Genomic DNA, 14,240 nt, shown 5'->3' on the forward strand with positions numbered 1-14,240 from the left:
AGAGCCAGCATGGAGTCTGATCCCTTCTGTCCAAATGTATGAGCAAAGAAGGAAAATCTGTTAAAATAACTGCATAATTTTTAAATTGTGTGTGTGGGGAGGTGGTCACACAAGGCTGTAAGCTTTGCCTAAGGCAGGGCTTCCCAAACTGTGGGTTGGGACCCCAAATGGAGTCACAAAAAATGTTCAGCTGGGGATCACGGGTGCCTCAAAGGGCAGCAGGTTTCTTTCAGGTACCAGCAGCAGCGTTAGGAGTGGAAGTCGGTGTAGAGCCTGTGAGCCAGCACACACTCACAGGCCTTGCAGCGGCCCTGCCCTTGCATGAGTTTCTGTGGTAACAGGAAGCCCTGGACAAGAAGGGATCTGGGCTGGCACAGGGCCTGTGAGCTTGCACTGGCTGGCAGACCCTGTGCTGACTTTCATTACTAACATTGCCACTGCTTGCAGATCACAATTGGATTTGGGACAGCCACGAAGGGAAGGGGTGCGCTGAGTTTGCACAGAACCTAACCAAGAAAAAAACTGTTGCCCCTGTCAGCAGCCTGCCCTCTCTTCCCAACAGTTGTCATCCACTTTTGGCCCAGGGTGGAAAGGGAAACGTTGCTGACGCTGATCAAGGGAATGTTAGAAGAAGGGACTGTCTGAAGGAAGGGATCAGATGCAGGAAGGGTTTGAGGGTTGGATCACCTGGAGAGGAATTGACTGTGGAGGGTGAGGGAGGTACAACAGAAGATCAAGTGGGGGATGTAGAAAGAAGATGTGAAAAAGGGTTGGAAGTGAGGCTGGGGGTGAGTGAGACAGGGTGGAGGATTGGGTGAGAGGAAGAAATGGCATGGAGATAAGAGAGGATTAGCTAGGAAGCTGGGTAAGAGAGGGGGATGGCCTGGGGAGGTGAGAGGAACTGTAGGATATAAGAGGGGATCAGCTGAAGGGGCAAAGGTTGAGAGAGGAGGTCCTCTGGAGGTGATGCAGGTTGAGAAGAGGGGATGAGCTCAAGTGTGGGGAGGGTGAGAGTGGAACGATTGTTGAAGGGGGACCGTACCCCTGCTAATTTGCTTTGGTAATCCTCTGGGGTCATTTAAATTTTCAAGTGGTAAAATGGGGTCACATTGGCTAAAAGTTTGGGAAGCCCTAGCCTAGGACATCTAATATCCTTGCACCGGTCCTGGGATGGCAGTGATGGGTAAAGGGGTGTGATATAAGTTAAAAAAAACCAACAAAATAAAAGACAAGTTTTCCTAATGGTGGGGGTGGCAATTATTAAGTAATTGTAATTTTCCTGACTGTTCTAATGATATATTGTTGGTATTTTTATGTTTGGGATCATTTGCTTGCACCTCACTTTGTGCATAGTTTTCTAGTAATAAGGCAAGTAATGAAAGTTGTTTTTTTTTTTTTTAAATAAATAGTCGTGTGGAAGGTGAAAATTTTACTCTGCGCGTCCAAGTGTTGGGAATTTTCACAGTTGGATGTTGGTAACCCCCTAGTTGCTACCATCTCTGCCAGTAAGTTATGGCAAGCATCCATCACCCTTTCAGTGAAGAATTATTTCCTCTGAGCCTCCCGCCTTTAAAATGTTGGTTTTTATCTTGTTTTGTCTTTTCTTTATTGGTTTTCCTTTCAGTGGGTTTTATATTAATTATTTTATTGTGTCGCTATATGTGCTATGATGCTTCCTGTTTTGTTGTAATGCATGCCTTGGGTGGATTACTCTGGAAAGGTGGTCTGTGATAAACGATTACTTTAAATAAAACTTCACATTATATAACCCCTTATCCTCCAGTTTCTTTTTCTGGACTTCATTCTACATTAGAGAAACCTGCTAGAGATTTGAATGTGTTTATTGTAGTCCTCCTTTCCATTTTGTTCTTCTGATGAGTTCATTTTGAGTTCCTTGAGTCTCGCTGGGTGTAACTTTGTAGCTCCCCACATTGCTGCAAAGGCTATGGATGTCGTGGCTTTTACACTGAATTTTCAAAGGGAAATTGTCTGCCTATTTTCACTTTGAAAATGACCTTGGAGCATTGCCTACACGTGCTACACCGCCTCCATTTGAGGTGGTGGTGGGGTCTCCTGTATATAGGCAATGTTACTTAATTATTCATGCACTATTATTACTTCTTTTTCCTATAAAGCCCCACAGGAATGTTATCTTCCATGTCACGAAGATGATTCCTTCCAAACTTAACTTTATACTTGCTGAACTCTGCAGGTGGCAAGCACTAGCCTGTTATTGCCTGATGACAAAGGAATCATTCATGCAATGTTAACCTCTGAGATTCATCGCCTAAAGTTATCAGAGACTGAGTGTGTCTGTTAATAAATTCTATCAGCAGGATTACTTGTTTGGGAAAGCTTTTTCCAAATTGGTTGTTCTCTGTTTGCTTTTAAGCCTTGGGATATATCTGCATGAAAGGTGATATATGTTTTCATTTTAACTCTAATATGCGCCCTCCATGCTTCAGGATTTACAGTGGCAGAGATCCAATGCAATCAGCAGGTACAAGCCACCTCTGTCCATAACAATCCCAGCAAACTCATGCGTTGTCTCCTTCGTCTTAAAAGAAAAAAAAAAAAAAGGCCATGAAAAAAAGAAAATGGACAAGCTGATCATGAGCTACTTCTTTCATCGCCTTCTCAAAAAAAGGTTTATTTATTTATTTGGAATTAGGCAGCTTTTAACTTCAGCACTGCCCACCACTACCATGACAGGCAAGAACTTATTAAGTCTAGTAGGAGTCAAATCATGTCCTGTTGTGATCTCTTGTTTTATAAAAAATCATCACAGTGGTGGGAGAGGATCAGAAGAAAAGGATGATCATGGGACTCGAAAGAATCACAGGATGGTCTGGCACCTGAGAGGTGTAACTGGCAAGTGGGAGATACTCTCGCTCTCCACTTGTTACGGGGTCAACATCTTGGCTTACGGTGAAATCTTCCTATTATATTGGCTTCTGTTAAATGCATTTAATGCTTACATTTTCTATTCATTTATGTAGTGAGTGTATTGTGTAATTATTGCAGTGCACCCTGGGCAGAGTACCATATAAAAGCCTACATTATTATTGTTATTATTACTATCTTATGGGACAGATTGTATAAACCTGAGCTATTTTTATTCGCATAAGTATGCGAGTGAATGATTGTGGTCTAAAACCTCTTTAAAGAGGAGTCGAATATGATAATGGCAATCTGTTCACAGTAACAGAAGAAGAATTTTCCAGAAAATATCATTACCTACCTGCGAGAGGTGCTTAGGGACGCAGCCTATCAGGAGATGCTTTCCGGATTCTGGTTTGGTTTTCTATGTCCCATTCCAATGCTCTGTAGTCCTTGTTCCCCAGAATGCACTGGGATGAAAGTTGGAAAACCAGGACTAGCTATAGTAATGCACATGACTAATAGTGCTGTCTGCTTTTAAGATGTTGGCAATGTACGAGCCATTTGCTATTTATGATATGATTGTAATTTCATTGCTTTTATGTATTTTATTGAAATGTTAACCACTGTGAAGGCTATGCTGAGACAAAGGTATATAAATTACAATAAACCTTAAACCTTAACCTTTAAAAAAAAAAAAAAAAAAAAAGTAAGAAAACCAGGACTGGTTTAAAATCTCATGGTAACATGGAATTAGTTTGGCAACACCAAGGCTTCTAGAACCTGAATGTAATCTACTTTGAAGTGTAGAAAAGCAGAATATAAATCAAAATAAGTAAATAAATATTCAACAAAGAATGAGAGAAAATCCTCTCTCAATAAGATCCACCGGGTCATGCAGATTGCAGCAGGACCTGAAGCAAATGCTGTTTAGATTCTGAAACGCCAACACATCATCAAAGTACCATGAAACAAATACATACTCTTCTACTGGTTTGTGTCAAGCTCGCGAAGAGAAGAGAAAAACGATTAGGAAAAGTCGAATCAGCTGCTCAGATTGCCTGACGACTCTCTTTGTGGTAGAGTGGCAGTGGCTGAGGGGAGGACATAACTCTGATGGTTATTTGGAACATTTTGTTATGAATTTGTACTTTCTAATGGGGAGGGCACCCTTCATACTCCCCACGGTGCTGGCAGGTCCACAAGTCGATTTGCAAAGGGAAACCTCCCCACGGCGGGCCAGTGCCGCGGGGCCTCCTTAGCACAGGCGTAAAGCAGGTGCCTTCTGCGTAGATCACTGAGCCCGCCCTGACCCTGACCCTGCCCCCTCTGGCGGCACCACTTTTCCCCGCCTTGGACAAAGCATGTACTGTCCCCACTTAGGGGTGGGAGGGGCAATTTTCAAAGGGGTCTTTGCCCACTGGTAAACACTTATTGACCTGCAGAAACTCCTTTGAATATTGCCCCCTAAAAGCTTAAATTGGGAGTGCAAACCTGTTGACCTTAGTCATGAAAGTGTGTATCTGATAACTAATTTACATGTCAACGTGATTCTGTAGAAATAATTATGTAGGAAGAGAGAACAGTAATGGGATAATAAATGAACAAGTCATTGCATGTGATCTAATTCACGGAAAAGGAGTAGAGCAGTACTGAATGCATTTCATAGCTGTAATCTTTGGATAACGTACAAGGATTCATGTTATGTTACAGCATATGCTCCCTTTCTCAAACAAATATGTGACCCAAAGCTGTTTAAAACAAACAAAATAATACAATAATCAGATTCATCATGAAGTAACCCTTATCAGTAGTTCACTTCCATCTTTGTCTTATGGACAAAATCATCCTCCTAAATTAAGTGTTTATACTTCTTTTTAAAAGTCTTATTTATTTATAGAGCTTGTATCCTGCGTATCCAGGCTATTAGCCGTTCTAGGTGGGTTACAGTAAAACGTAACTGAAAGCAAGCAGAGGCCATGGACCTGTTTTTGTGGTGACCCAGATTGCATTGTTCTGGGGTCTGGCTCTCCATTGGCAGCTGAAGTTACCAGAAATCAACTGAATCATCATTAGCCCAAAGGGTAACCTAAAGTTTATAGAATTATAAACAATAAATACAATTCATAAACAAATGCAAGCATATAAAATACAATTCATCAATAGGCAACAAAATATAGTACATTATACAACATCATGGTAAACAATAAAGTTAGATCCTATAATCCAAATATTATTTTCTTTCCTGCTCTTTCCAGGGTCCTGTAGTGTAGATCAGGTCTCCTGCTCTTCTGATTGGCAATAGATATAGTAATGTCACTCTTGACTTATGTCTTTGGTATAACCAGCCATCAAATAAGAAAACCAGTACAGAAAGTATGAGATTCTGAGGCTGGGTAATGTTGATTTGTTTTACTCCAGGTGTTTACAGTAGCAGAGATAACTTGCTTTATCCTCAAAAGAGAACAATTTGAACATTGTGATGGACTCTTTTTGTATTGTATAGGGTGCTATATTTCTGCAGTAGCTCATAAAGCCTTTTTGAAGCCACAGATTGTGAGATAGCTTTGCCCTTTACTGGAACCTCAGGTTTTGAAGTCAGTGATGCATTTCCTTCTAATATATTTAATTGAGTACTGTAATGTCTTATATGTGGGCCTGCAGGCTAAGTGTACCCATAAACTCCAGGTGATTCAAAACATCATCACTAGATCTAGAAGGATAAGTGCTACTGCATTACTCTACAGTTTTACAGTTTGCATTGACTCCCTATTGCTGCTACAGTCAAAGTAGTTTTGCTCTGGCTTTCCACACAGTAAGGGGAAACAGCCCATTCTACTTGTTAGCTTGGCTTAAAATGGTGCATGCCTGCAAGTTTTTTCTCAATGTTATTTTTCGAACCTGTTTTCCATGTTTTCCAAGTTCTATAACCTTGTTATATGTACCGCCTCTTGGCGTAATTTTTATGTTTCAATGTAAACCGATGTGATCTGTATTTTAATACAGGAACACCGGTATATAAAAATCTAAAAATAAATAAATAAATAAGTGATTTTAGTTCTAGCCAGGAAGTCGTTTTGTGTTCTGTCTGCTCTCTCTGTTGCAACCCCTCTGTTTTGGAACAGTTTGCCACCAGACAAGGTTAGCAATGAATTATCTTGCTTTTTAGAAAATGCTAAAAAAAAGACTGGATTTTTCTAAAGAAGTAAATTGCTTTGGAGAAGCTCTGTTGTCTCTCAGCAGCTAGGCTATGCATTGGGCTAGAGAGTTTGTTTGGTATTGGGTATGGGCTGGAATTGTGGTTCTGCAGAATTTGAAGGAATAGGGTTAAGGGTTAACTGTGGAGCTAGGATAGGATTGATGGTTATGGGTAATTTGTTGGCTGATTTGCTGGGATTTTTGATTATGTGGTTTAATTAACCTGGACAGCTCCTCCTGGATGTTTTGGTTCTTGTATATTGCTCTGGCTTTTAACTGATGTAATGTCAGTTTATTTCTGGCACCTTGTTTTAAGTGTTGTATGTCATTTATGCATCTGGTTGCCTTGTTCTATGTGGTATTTTTGTTCATTCTGTGCACTTGCTCTGTGTATTAGTTGTCTATTATTTTGCTGTTTGTGCATATTATGTTATTGTTGTACATTGTATTTTAGTTTGCTTGTTATGTTTTTATATTTTATGCTTCTTTTATATACTACTTTGTTGTTTTGTAACTAGGAAAGCACTATATAAGTGTGGGAAATACCCATGGCTTACTGGCAGCAAACTCTGCTGTCTTTGTTTCATTCCATCTGTTGGTGATTGCTTGAAGACGTCATTACAAGAAAGAGACATTTCATAAGCCATTTTTCGCTATATATTAATCAAGAATGTAAAATTGAGACTATTTCAGTACAGAAAAGAGTAATAAATGAATAAAATAAAGAAAATTAGTTTTTGTCATGGTATTGGTTAGCAAAATGTCAGCAACGTGAAAAACTTTGACTCACAGTACAGATAGTTTTTGAGGCCAGCTCAGTGGCAAGTGCTGCAGACTGCCATACGGAGGACTAGCATTTGATTCCTGAGTCAGGCCTCTGCTCCACAGGCCAGCCAGGGCTGGAGTTGCTGCAGAGACAGCATTTACATTCCCCGAAGGAATTGTATTTTACTATGTAATATTTAATTTGCATTTATGAAATATGTGTGTATGAAATTGTATTTTAATATATTGTAAACCAGTTGGGGTGTAAGATGAGAGTAGATTAGATACATACTGGCCACACTTTAGGGGTAGATTTTCAAAGCAGCGCACGTGCATCCATGTGCGCCCAGTTCCCAGTCTGCGCACATGGGCAAGCTGATTTTATAGCATGCACTTGCATGTGGTGTGCACGGGGGAGGGACGACAAGTTTTCGTAAAATACGCACACCGACGCAATCGGACCTTCCCCAGTTCCCTACCCTCCCAACTACACTTCCTCCCTCTTCCCCTCTCCTCCCCACCCCCTAAACCTAATCTATCTTTCCCTAAATTTTTTATTTTATTACTTACTGCTCCTCCGGAGCAAGTTACATGCGCCAGCTGGTTGCCAGTGCATGCTTCCCCGGAACAGCGGCTGATGGCCGCTATCCCGGCCAGCCTCCGCCCCCGCCCCTCCCCGCTCAGACCACACAACCCAGCCCATCCCTTTTTTCAGGGCCCGGCCCTTGTGTATGTACCGGGGTTTATGTGTGTGGCTGGGCAACGTGCGCTGTGCGCACAGGGCCCAGCCACACGTGTAAACCCTGGTTTTTACGCACGTAGGCCTTTGAAAATTTGGCCTTTAGAGTCCATGATAGCAAGGGTCACGATGGAACTGTGGCTTGAGCCCTTGGCTGAGGACAGTTACCGTGATAGTTGGCCCAAGTTGGGGATGGGAGATAAGAATAGAGGGAAACCCCCTGGATAGTTGCACATGATCATAGTGCCACATCCCAGCCCTGGTTCCAAATGAGATGGGAGCCTAAAGGAGCCAGGTACTGCCAGGTAAAAAAATATGAAAAACATAAAAATAAAAGATATTTTATGGGAAATGTGTACTATACAATAAGAAAACTGATGAAACTTGAGTTCTAATAACTCCAGTAATTTCATTACTTCTGATTCATCTATATATTAAATAGGTGCCAATATTGATATGAGTCAATGAAACTCTAATTCTACGTGCATTACCCACCACAAGACGATATAGAAATGCATAACTCAGTTATTCTTTGCACCTTTAGAGCCTTTGTGGACCACAAGTGCTGACGGTCTGGTCAAACTGAAAGTGGATCACGCCTGTGCCCAGACTCCAATAACAGTTCACCAAATGTTCATGGAAACTGTGGAGAAATACGGGTCTCTGAATGCTATGACTGGCAGAAGAGATGGAAAATTGGAACAAATCACATTTTCTGAATACTATAGTCTTTCCCGAAGAGCTGCCAAAGGCTTCCTGAAGGTAAAAGCAAGAAACCAAAGCGATATATAGGTTCCACCTGTGATCTCCCCATACCCTTAGCATAGCTTATTTGTATAGAATTTGTAGATGTGTGCGCCTCTTACAGGTTTCACTTAGTTTTCCCTACTAACGGTTTGAACGTGCTTGTTTTATATCGAGAAACCTAGATGGAGCCCTGGGTTTTGGAGTCACGACTAGTCTTGCTTGTGAAGTCCTGATTCTCCTGGGTCACCGTGGAACAATTAAAACAGCAGCTTGTCTGGCAAAACAAATGATACTTCAAGTACCCGCGAAAGCAAACAAAGGCATCAAGATCCTCCCTTTCTCTTTTTCTTTCTGTTTTGCATTGCAGTCCTCAGAAAGTAAAAATATTTTTTCTGAAAGCTTTTCCTATTAAGCCTACACTTGTAAATCTAATAGAGTAACCCAGTAATGATGACAGAAAAAGACCACATGGTCCATCCAGCCTGCTCAGCAACTTTTTAATGGTAGTAACCGCCGCTCCGTGCAGATTGCTCCCATTTTTCTGTTAAGGGTAGTAACTGCCGCTCCATGTAGGTTACCCCCATGTTTCTGTTAAGAGTGGTAACTGTCTCTCTGTGCAGGTTACCTCCATGTATTCTGTTAAGGGTAGTAACTGTTAGAGATGTGAATCGTGTGATCGATTGTCTTAACGATCGATTTTGGCTGGGGGGGAGGGAATCTGATCGTTGCGGTTTTGTTTTTTTAAAAATCGTTTAAATCGGGGGAGGGTGGGAAAACCGGCACACTAAAACAACCCTAAAACCCACCCCGACCCTTTAAAATAAATCCCCCACCCTCCCGAACCTCCCCAAAATGTTTTAAATTACCTGGGGTCCAGTGGGGGGGTCCCGGTGTGATCTTCCACTCTCGGGCCACGGCTGCGTTAATAGAAATGGCGCCGGCGCTACCTTTGCCCTGTCATATGACTGTCATATGCCCTGTCATATGTCATATTGTATCACGCCTCTAACGATTTTTGACGATTTAAAATATATCGGACGATATTTTAAATTGTCAAAAAACGATTCACATCCCTAGTAACTGTCGCTCCATGCAGGTTACCTCTATGTATTCTGTTAAGGGTAGTAACTGCTGCTCTGTGCAAGTTACTCCCATGTTTATGTTAAGGGTAGTAACTGCTACTCCGTACAGGTTACTCCCATGTTTCTGCAAGGGTAGTAACTGCTTCTCTGTACAGGATAACCCCATGTTTCTGTTAAGGGTAGTAACTGCTGCTCCATGTAGGGTACCCCCATGTTTCTGTTAAGGGTAGTAACTGCTGCTCCATGCAGGTTACCCCCACGTTTCTGTTAAAGATAGTAACTTTCGCTCCATGCTGGTTAACCCCATGTTTCTGTTAAGGGTGGTAACTGTCACTCCGTGCAGGTTACCTCCATGTATTCTGTTAAGGGTAGTAACTGCTGCTCCTTGCATGTTACCTCCATGTATTCTGTTAAGGGTAGTAACTGCTGCTCCATGCATGTTACCCCCACATTTCTGTTAAAGGTAGTAACCGCCGCTCCGTGCAGGTTGCCCCCATCTTTCTGTTAAGGGTAGTAACTGCTACTTTGTACAGGTTACTCCCATGTTTCTGTTAAGGGTAGTAACTGCTACTCCGTGCAGGTTAACCCCATGTTTCTGTTAAGGGTAATAACTGCTACTCTGTACAGGGTAACCCTATGTTTCTGTTAAGGGTAGTAACTGTCGCTCCGTACAGGTTACTCCCATGTTTCTGTCGCTCTCTGTGGGTTAGCCCCATGTTTCTGTTAAGGGTAGTAACTGCTGCTCTGTGTGGGTTACCCCCAAGCCTTATGTTAAGGGTAGTAATATTTACAATCCAAACCAAGCAACTGTCAAACCCATAACAAAATTACTGCTATCGATATTTTTACGGGGTGAACAGCCTTCTTGATAATTCAGACAATTCTGCTTGAATGTGTTTTCTTTTGGACAACCATAGAAGCAATCCTGTGCTTTTTCCCTAATGTCTGCATATTCGACTAGCACAGTGTGGGTCGATATAGGTGGATGACAAATATTTTAAATAAATGAATATCAGTAAAAATAAGGCCCCACATTGGCTGTCATCTGAATCCAATCCTCTTTTTGCCTTTTGCCCCCACCGTCGAAGCGGAGAACAATGTCGCAGTTGCATCAAAAGCATGAAGGCTAATTGATTAAGGGTATGAATCTGTTAAGGGTGGTATCTGCCTCTTTGTGCAGCTCACCCCATGCATGCTTTTCTTCATGTCTAACCTCTAGCAAGGGATTTACAGACTTTATCCCATGTCCTTCTGAATTTGTTTACTGTTTTCATCCTAACCACCTCTTCCAGAAGGGCATTCCAGGCATCCACCACCCCATGAAGAAATATTTCCTGATGTCGGCTCTGAGTCATCCTCCCTGGAATTTCATTTCGTGACCTCTACTTCTAAAGTTTTCTTGCCAAAGGAAAAGGTTCTGAGTTTGTGCATCAAAACCTTTCAGGTATCTGAAGGTCTGAATCCTATCTCCCCTGCACCTCCTGTCTTCCAGAGTATACATACTCAGATCCTTCAGCCTCTCCTCATAAGTCTTCCGTTTTAGACTCCACAATATTTTGCTCGCCCTTCTCTGGATTGCCTCCATCCTGACCTTATCCTTTTTGAGATACAGACTCCAGCACTGAACACAATACTCCAGGTGAGGCCTCATCACCTCTTTTTTCCTGCTGGTTATTCCTCTCTATGCAGCCCAGCATTCTTCTAGCTTTAATTATTGAATTGTCACATTGCTTTGCCTCCTTCAGATCGCCAGACACTATGACCCCAAGGTCCCTCTCCCAATCTGTGCACATTAGTCTTTCAGCGCCCATCACATACAGCTCTTTTGGATTACCACATCCCATATGCATGACTCTGCACTTCTTGATGTTGAATCCCAGCTGCCAAATCTTTGACCACTCTTCAAGCTTTCTTAAATTACTTTTCATTCTCTCCAGTTGTGTCCACTCCACTGCAGATCTTAGTATCATCTGCAAACAGGCAAATTTTACCTTCTATCCCTTCTCCAATGCTGCTCGCAAAGATACTGAACAGAACCAGTCCCAAACCCGATCCTTTTGGCACTCCACTTAACACCATTCTCTCTTTAGAATAGGTTCCATTTACCACTACATGCTGTCTCCTGTCTGTAATCCACTCCACCACCTTGGCACCTACTCCCAAACTTGTCATTTTATTCATGAGCCTTCTGTGCGGGACCAAATCCAAAGCTTTGCTGAAATCCAAGTAAATCGCATTGAGCGTTCTTCCTTCATTCAATTCTCTAGTCACCCACTCAAAAAAAAGATTTGTCTGACAGGACCTTCTCCTGGTGAATCTATGCGGCCTTGGGTCCAGCAAACCACCAGATTGTAGATAGTTCACTATCCTTTCCTTCAGCAGAGTCTCCATTAATTTTTCAACCACTGAGATGAGGCTAATCGGCCTATAGTTTCCAGCTTCCTTTCTGCTATCACCCTTGCGAAGCGAGATCATCACCGCTCTTCTCCAATCTCACGGCACCACTCCTGTTTCCAGGGATCTATTGAACAGCGACCCAGCAGCACAACTCTGAGCTCCCTCAGTATCCTGGGATGTACCTCATCCGGCCCCAGGGCCTTGTCCACTTTCAGTTTTCCTAGCTCTTCCCATACATTCTCTTCCATCCATGATCTTCTCAATCAGCAATGGTCCAACTCCAGGATCTTCTTTAGTGAACCCCGAACTGAAGATTATATATTAATATTTCTGCTATGTCTTCATCATTCTCCACACATTGCTCTTGGTGGCAGCTCCAGCACAGCGCTCCCTTCTTTGGCAGGATTGGGTCTTGCACAGCATCCTTCTGGGCCTCACATATTGGTGGTATTTTGCCACCCTCTACATTTTGGTTTCTGTAGTTAAACCACATGGGGCCGATGCGATATCGGGCACTGAGCTCAGCGCGCCACCAAACATGCGGTTGGTCGCGCTAGACATACGCCCAATGCAATATTGGAATTAGCGTGTCCAAAATGTGCATCCATACTGGCGCGTAGCTAATAGCGCTCATCACATGCAAATGCCATGTTGATGAGGCTATTAGCTAATACCCTCGATCTAAAAAAAAAAATGTGTGCCTGACTCACATATTTTAACTCACAAAAATTAACCCCAGTCCAGAGTTGGTGCTAAGTTTTGAAGAACCCCAAGCCATGCTCAGAAGAGCAAAAAATACAGGTTATTTGTGGTTCCTTCTACTTAATATTGTTGCGAGACTAAGCAGGAGGAACCACAGAAATCTGTAAAAAAAAAAACCCAAAAAACAAAAAAAACTTTGTCAGCGGTCAGGTTAGGAAAAGGGAAGCTCAATTTACGATCTTCCATTTCCCTAACCTGCACACAGCCACTTCTCCTGGGCACTCGAGGACATGGACATGCTAGGGACGCGCAAATTATCCACTGGGCATCCGTTTAGCGCGCCAGCTCATTAGAATATCAGATTGAGTGCCCACGAGAGGGGGTGTGCATGCGTTTAAAAAATGTGCATTCAGGTTGGACGCATGTTTTTTGTGCCCGTGATATTGCATCGCCTCCATAGTTTCCCTAATGGAAGCACTAGCCCTGTTTATAAGCTAAGTTGTACCTGAGACAATGGAGGATGCAGTGACTTGTCCAAGGTCACAAAGAATTTGAATCTGAGTTTCCCTGGTTCTCAGCCTGCTGCTCTAACCACTAGGCTACTCTTTCTCCTGTATCTATAGGAGAAGAGCTTAGTGAACCAGGCCCTACATTTAACACATGCTGTAAACAAATTTCCCACATGAGCTAAATATAGCACGATTTACAAAGGCTCTACTGCAGGGCACAGTTGTCCTTTTTTTTTTTTTTTTTTTTACTGTATATTCAAGTGCATTTAAAGTTAGCAGAACCACAGATCCTAAATAGTTACATTAGTCATTACTATGCTAGTTTCACAGGAGCAGAAGTTAAATTTTATGCACCCACCTAGTGCATGAAATTTAAGTTCTGGTCTGGGGCTGTACTAAACACCTAGCATGCTAACCCAGCATGTCAGGGTCAGCATGCTGAGTTGAATAAAGAAAATATGGCCACCCCTCCTCCAAATATCCTCCCTATAAGAACATGCCATATTGGGTCAGATCGAGCGTCCATCAAGCCCAGCATCCTGTTTCCAACAGTGGCCAATCCAGGCCACAAGAACCTGGCAAGTACCCAAACATTAAATATATCCCATGCTATTAATGCCAGTATATTCCCTAAATCAACTTGATTAATAGTAGTTTATGGACTACTCCTCCAGGAACTTATCTGAACCTTTTTTTAAACCCAGCTACACTAACTACCCTAACCACATCCTCCAGCAACAAATTCCAGAGCTTAATTGTGTTGAGTGAAAAATAATTTTCTCCAATTTGTTTTAAATGTGCTACTTGTTAACTTCATGGAGTGCCCCCTAGTCCTTCTGTTATCTGAAAGAGTAAATAACCACATTTACCCATTCTAATCCTCTCATGATTTTATAGACCTCTATCATATCCCCCCTCAGCTGTCTCTTCTTTAAGCTTAACAGCCCTAACCTCTTTAGACTTTCCTCATAGGGGAGTCATTCCATCCTCTTTATCATTTTGGTCACTCTTCTCTGCACTTTCTCCAGTGCTACTATATCGTTTTTGAGATGCGGTGACCAGAATTCACACTGTACTCTAGGTGTGGTCTCACCATCATCACTGGCAGCACCCCTGGACTGCTCTATCTCTTGCAGACTGGCTTGCAGCAGGGTAACAGCTTACTTCTATTGGTTTGGCCTTCAGCATTGCTCTGGTTCTGCCTAGCAGCACCATGAACTT

At 42.4% G+C, this 14,240-nt stretch overlaps 1 protein-coding gene across 1 annotated transcript in view; it reads left to right on the plus strand.

Annotated features, from left to right (window-relative positions):
• The window catches only part of ACSBG1 (acyl-CoA synthetase bubblegum family member 1), a 96,195-nt gene that overhangs the window by 42,846 nt on the left and 39,109 nt on the right, over nucleotides 1-14,240 (plus strand). Inside the window, 1 exon segment of the mRNA XM_029575025.1 lies at nucleotides 8,127-8,344. Within this exon segment, the coding sequence (XP_029430885.1) occupies nucleotides 8,127-8,344 (218 nt within the window).

This window comes from Rhinatrema bivittatum, chromosome 13, assembly GCF_901001135.1.
Source record: "Rhinatrema bivittatum chromosome 13, aRhiBiv1.1, whole genome shotgun sequence".
Taxonomy (NCBI): Eukaryota; Metazoa; Chordata; class Amphibia; order Gymnophiona; family Rhinatrematidae; genus Rhinatrema; species Rhinatrema bivittatum.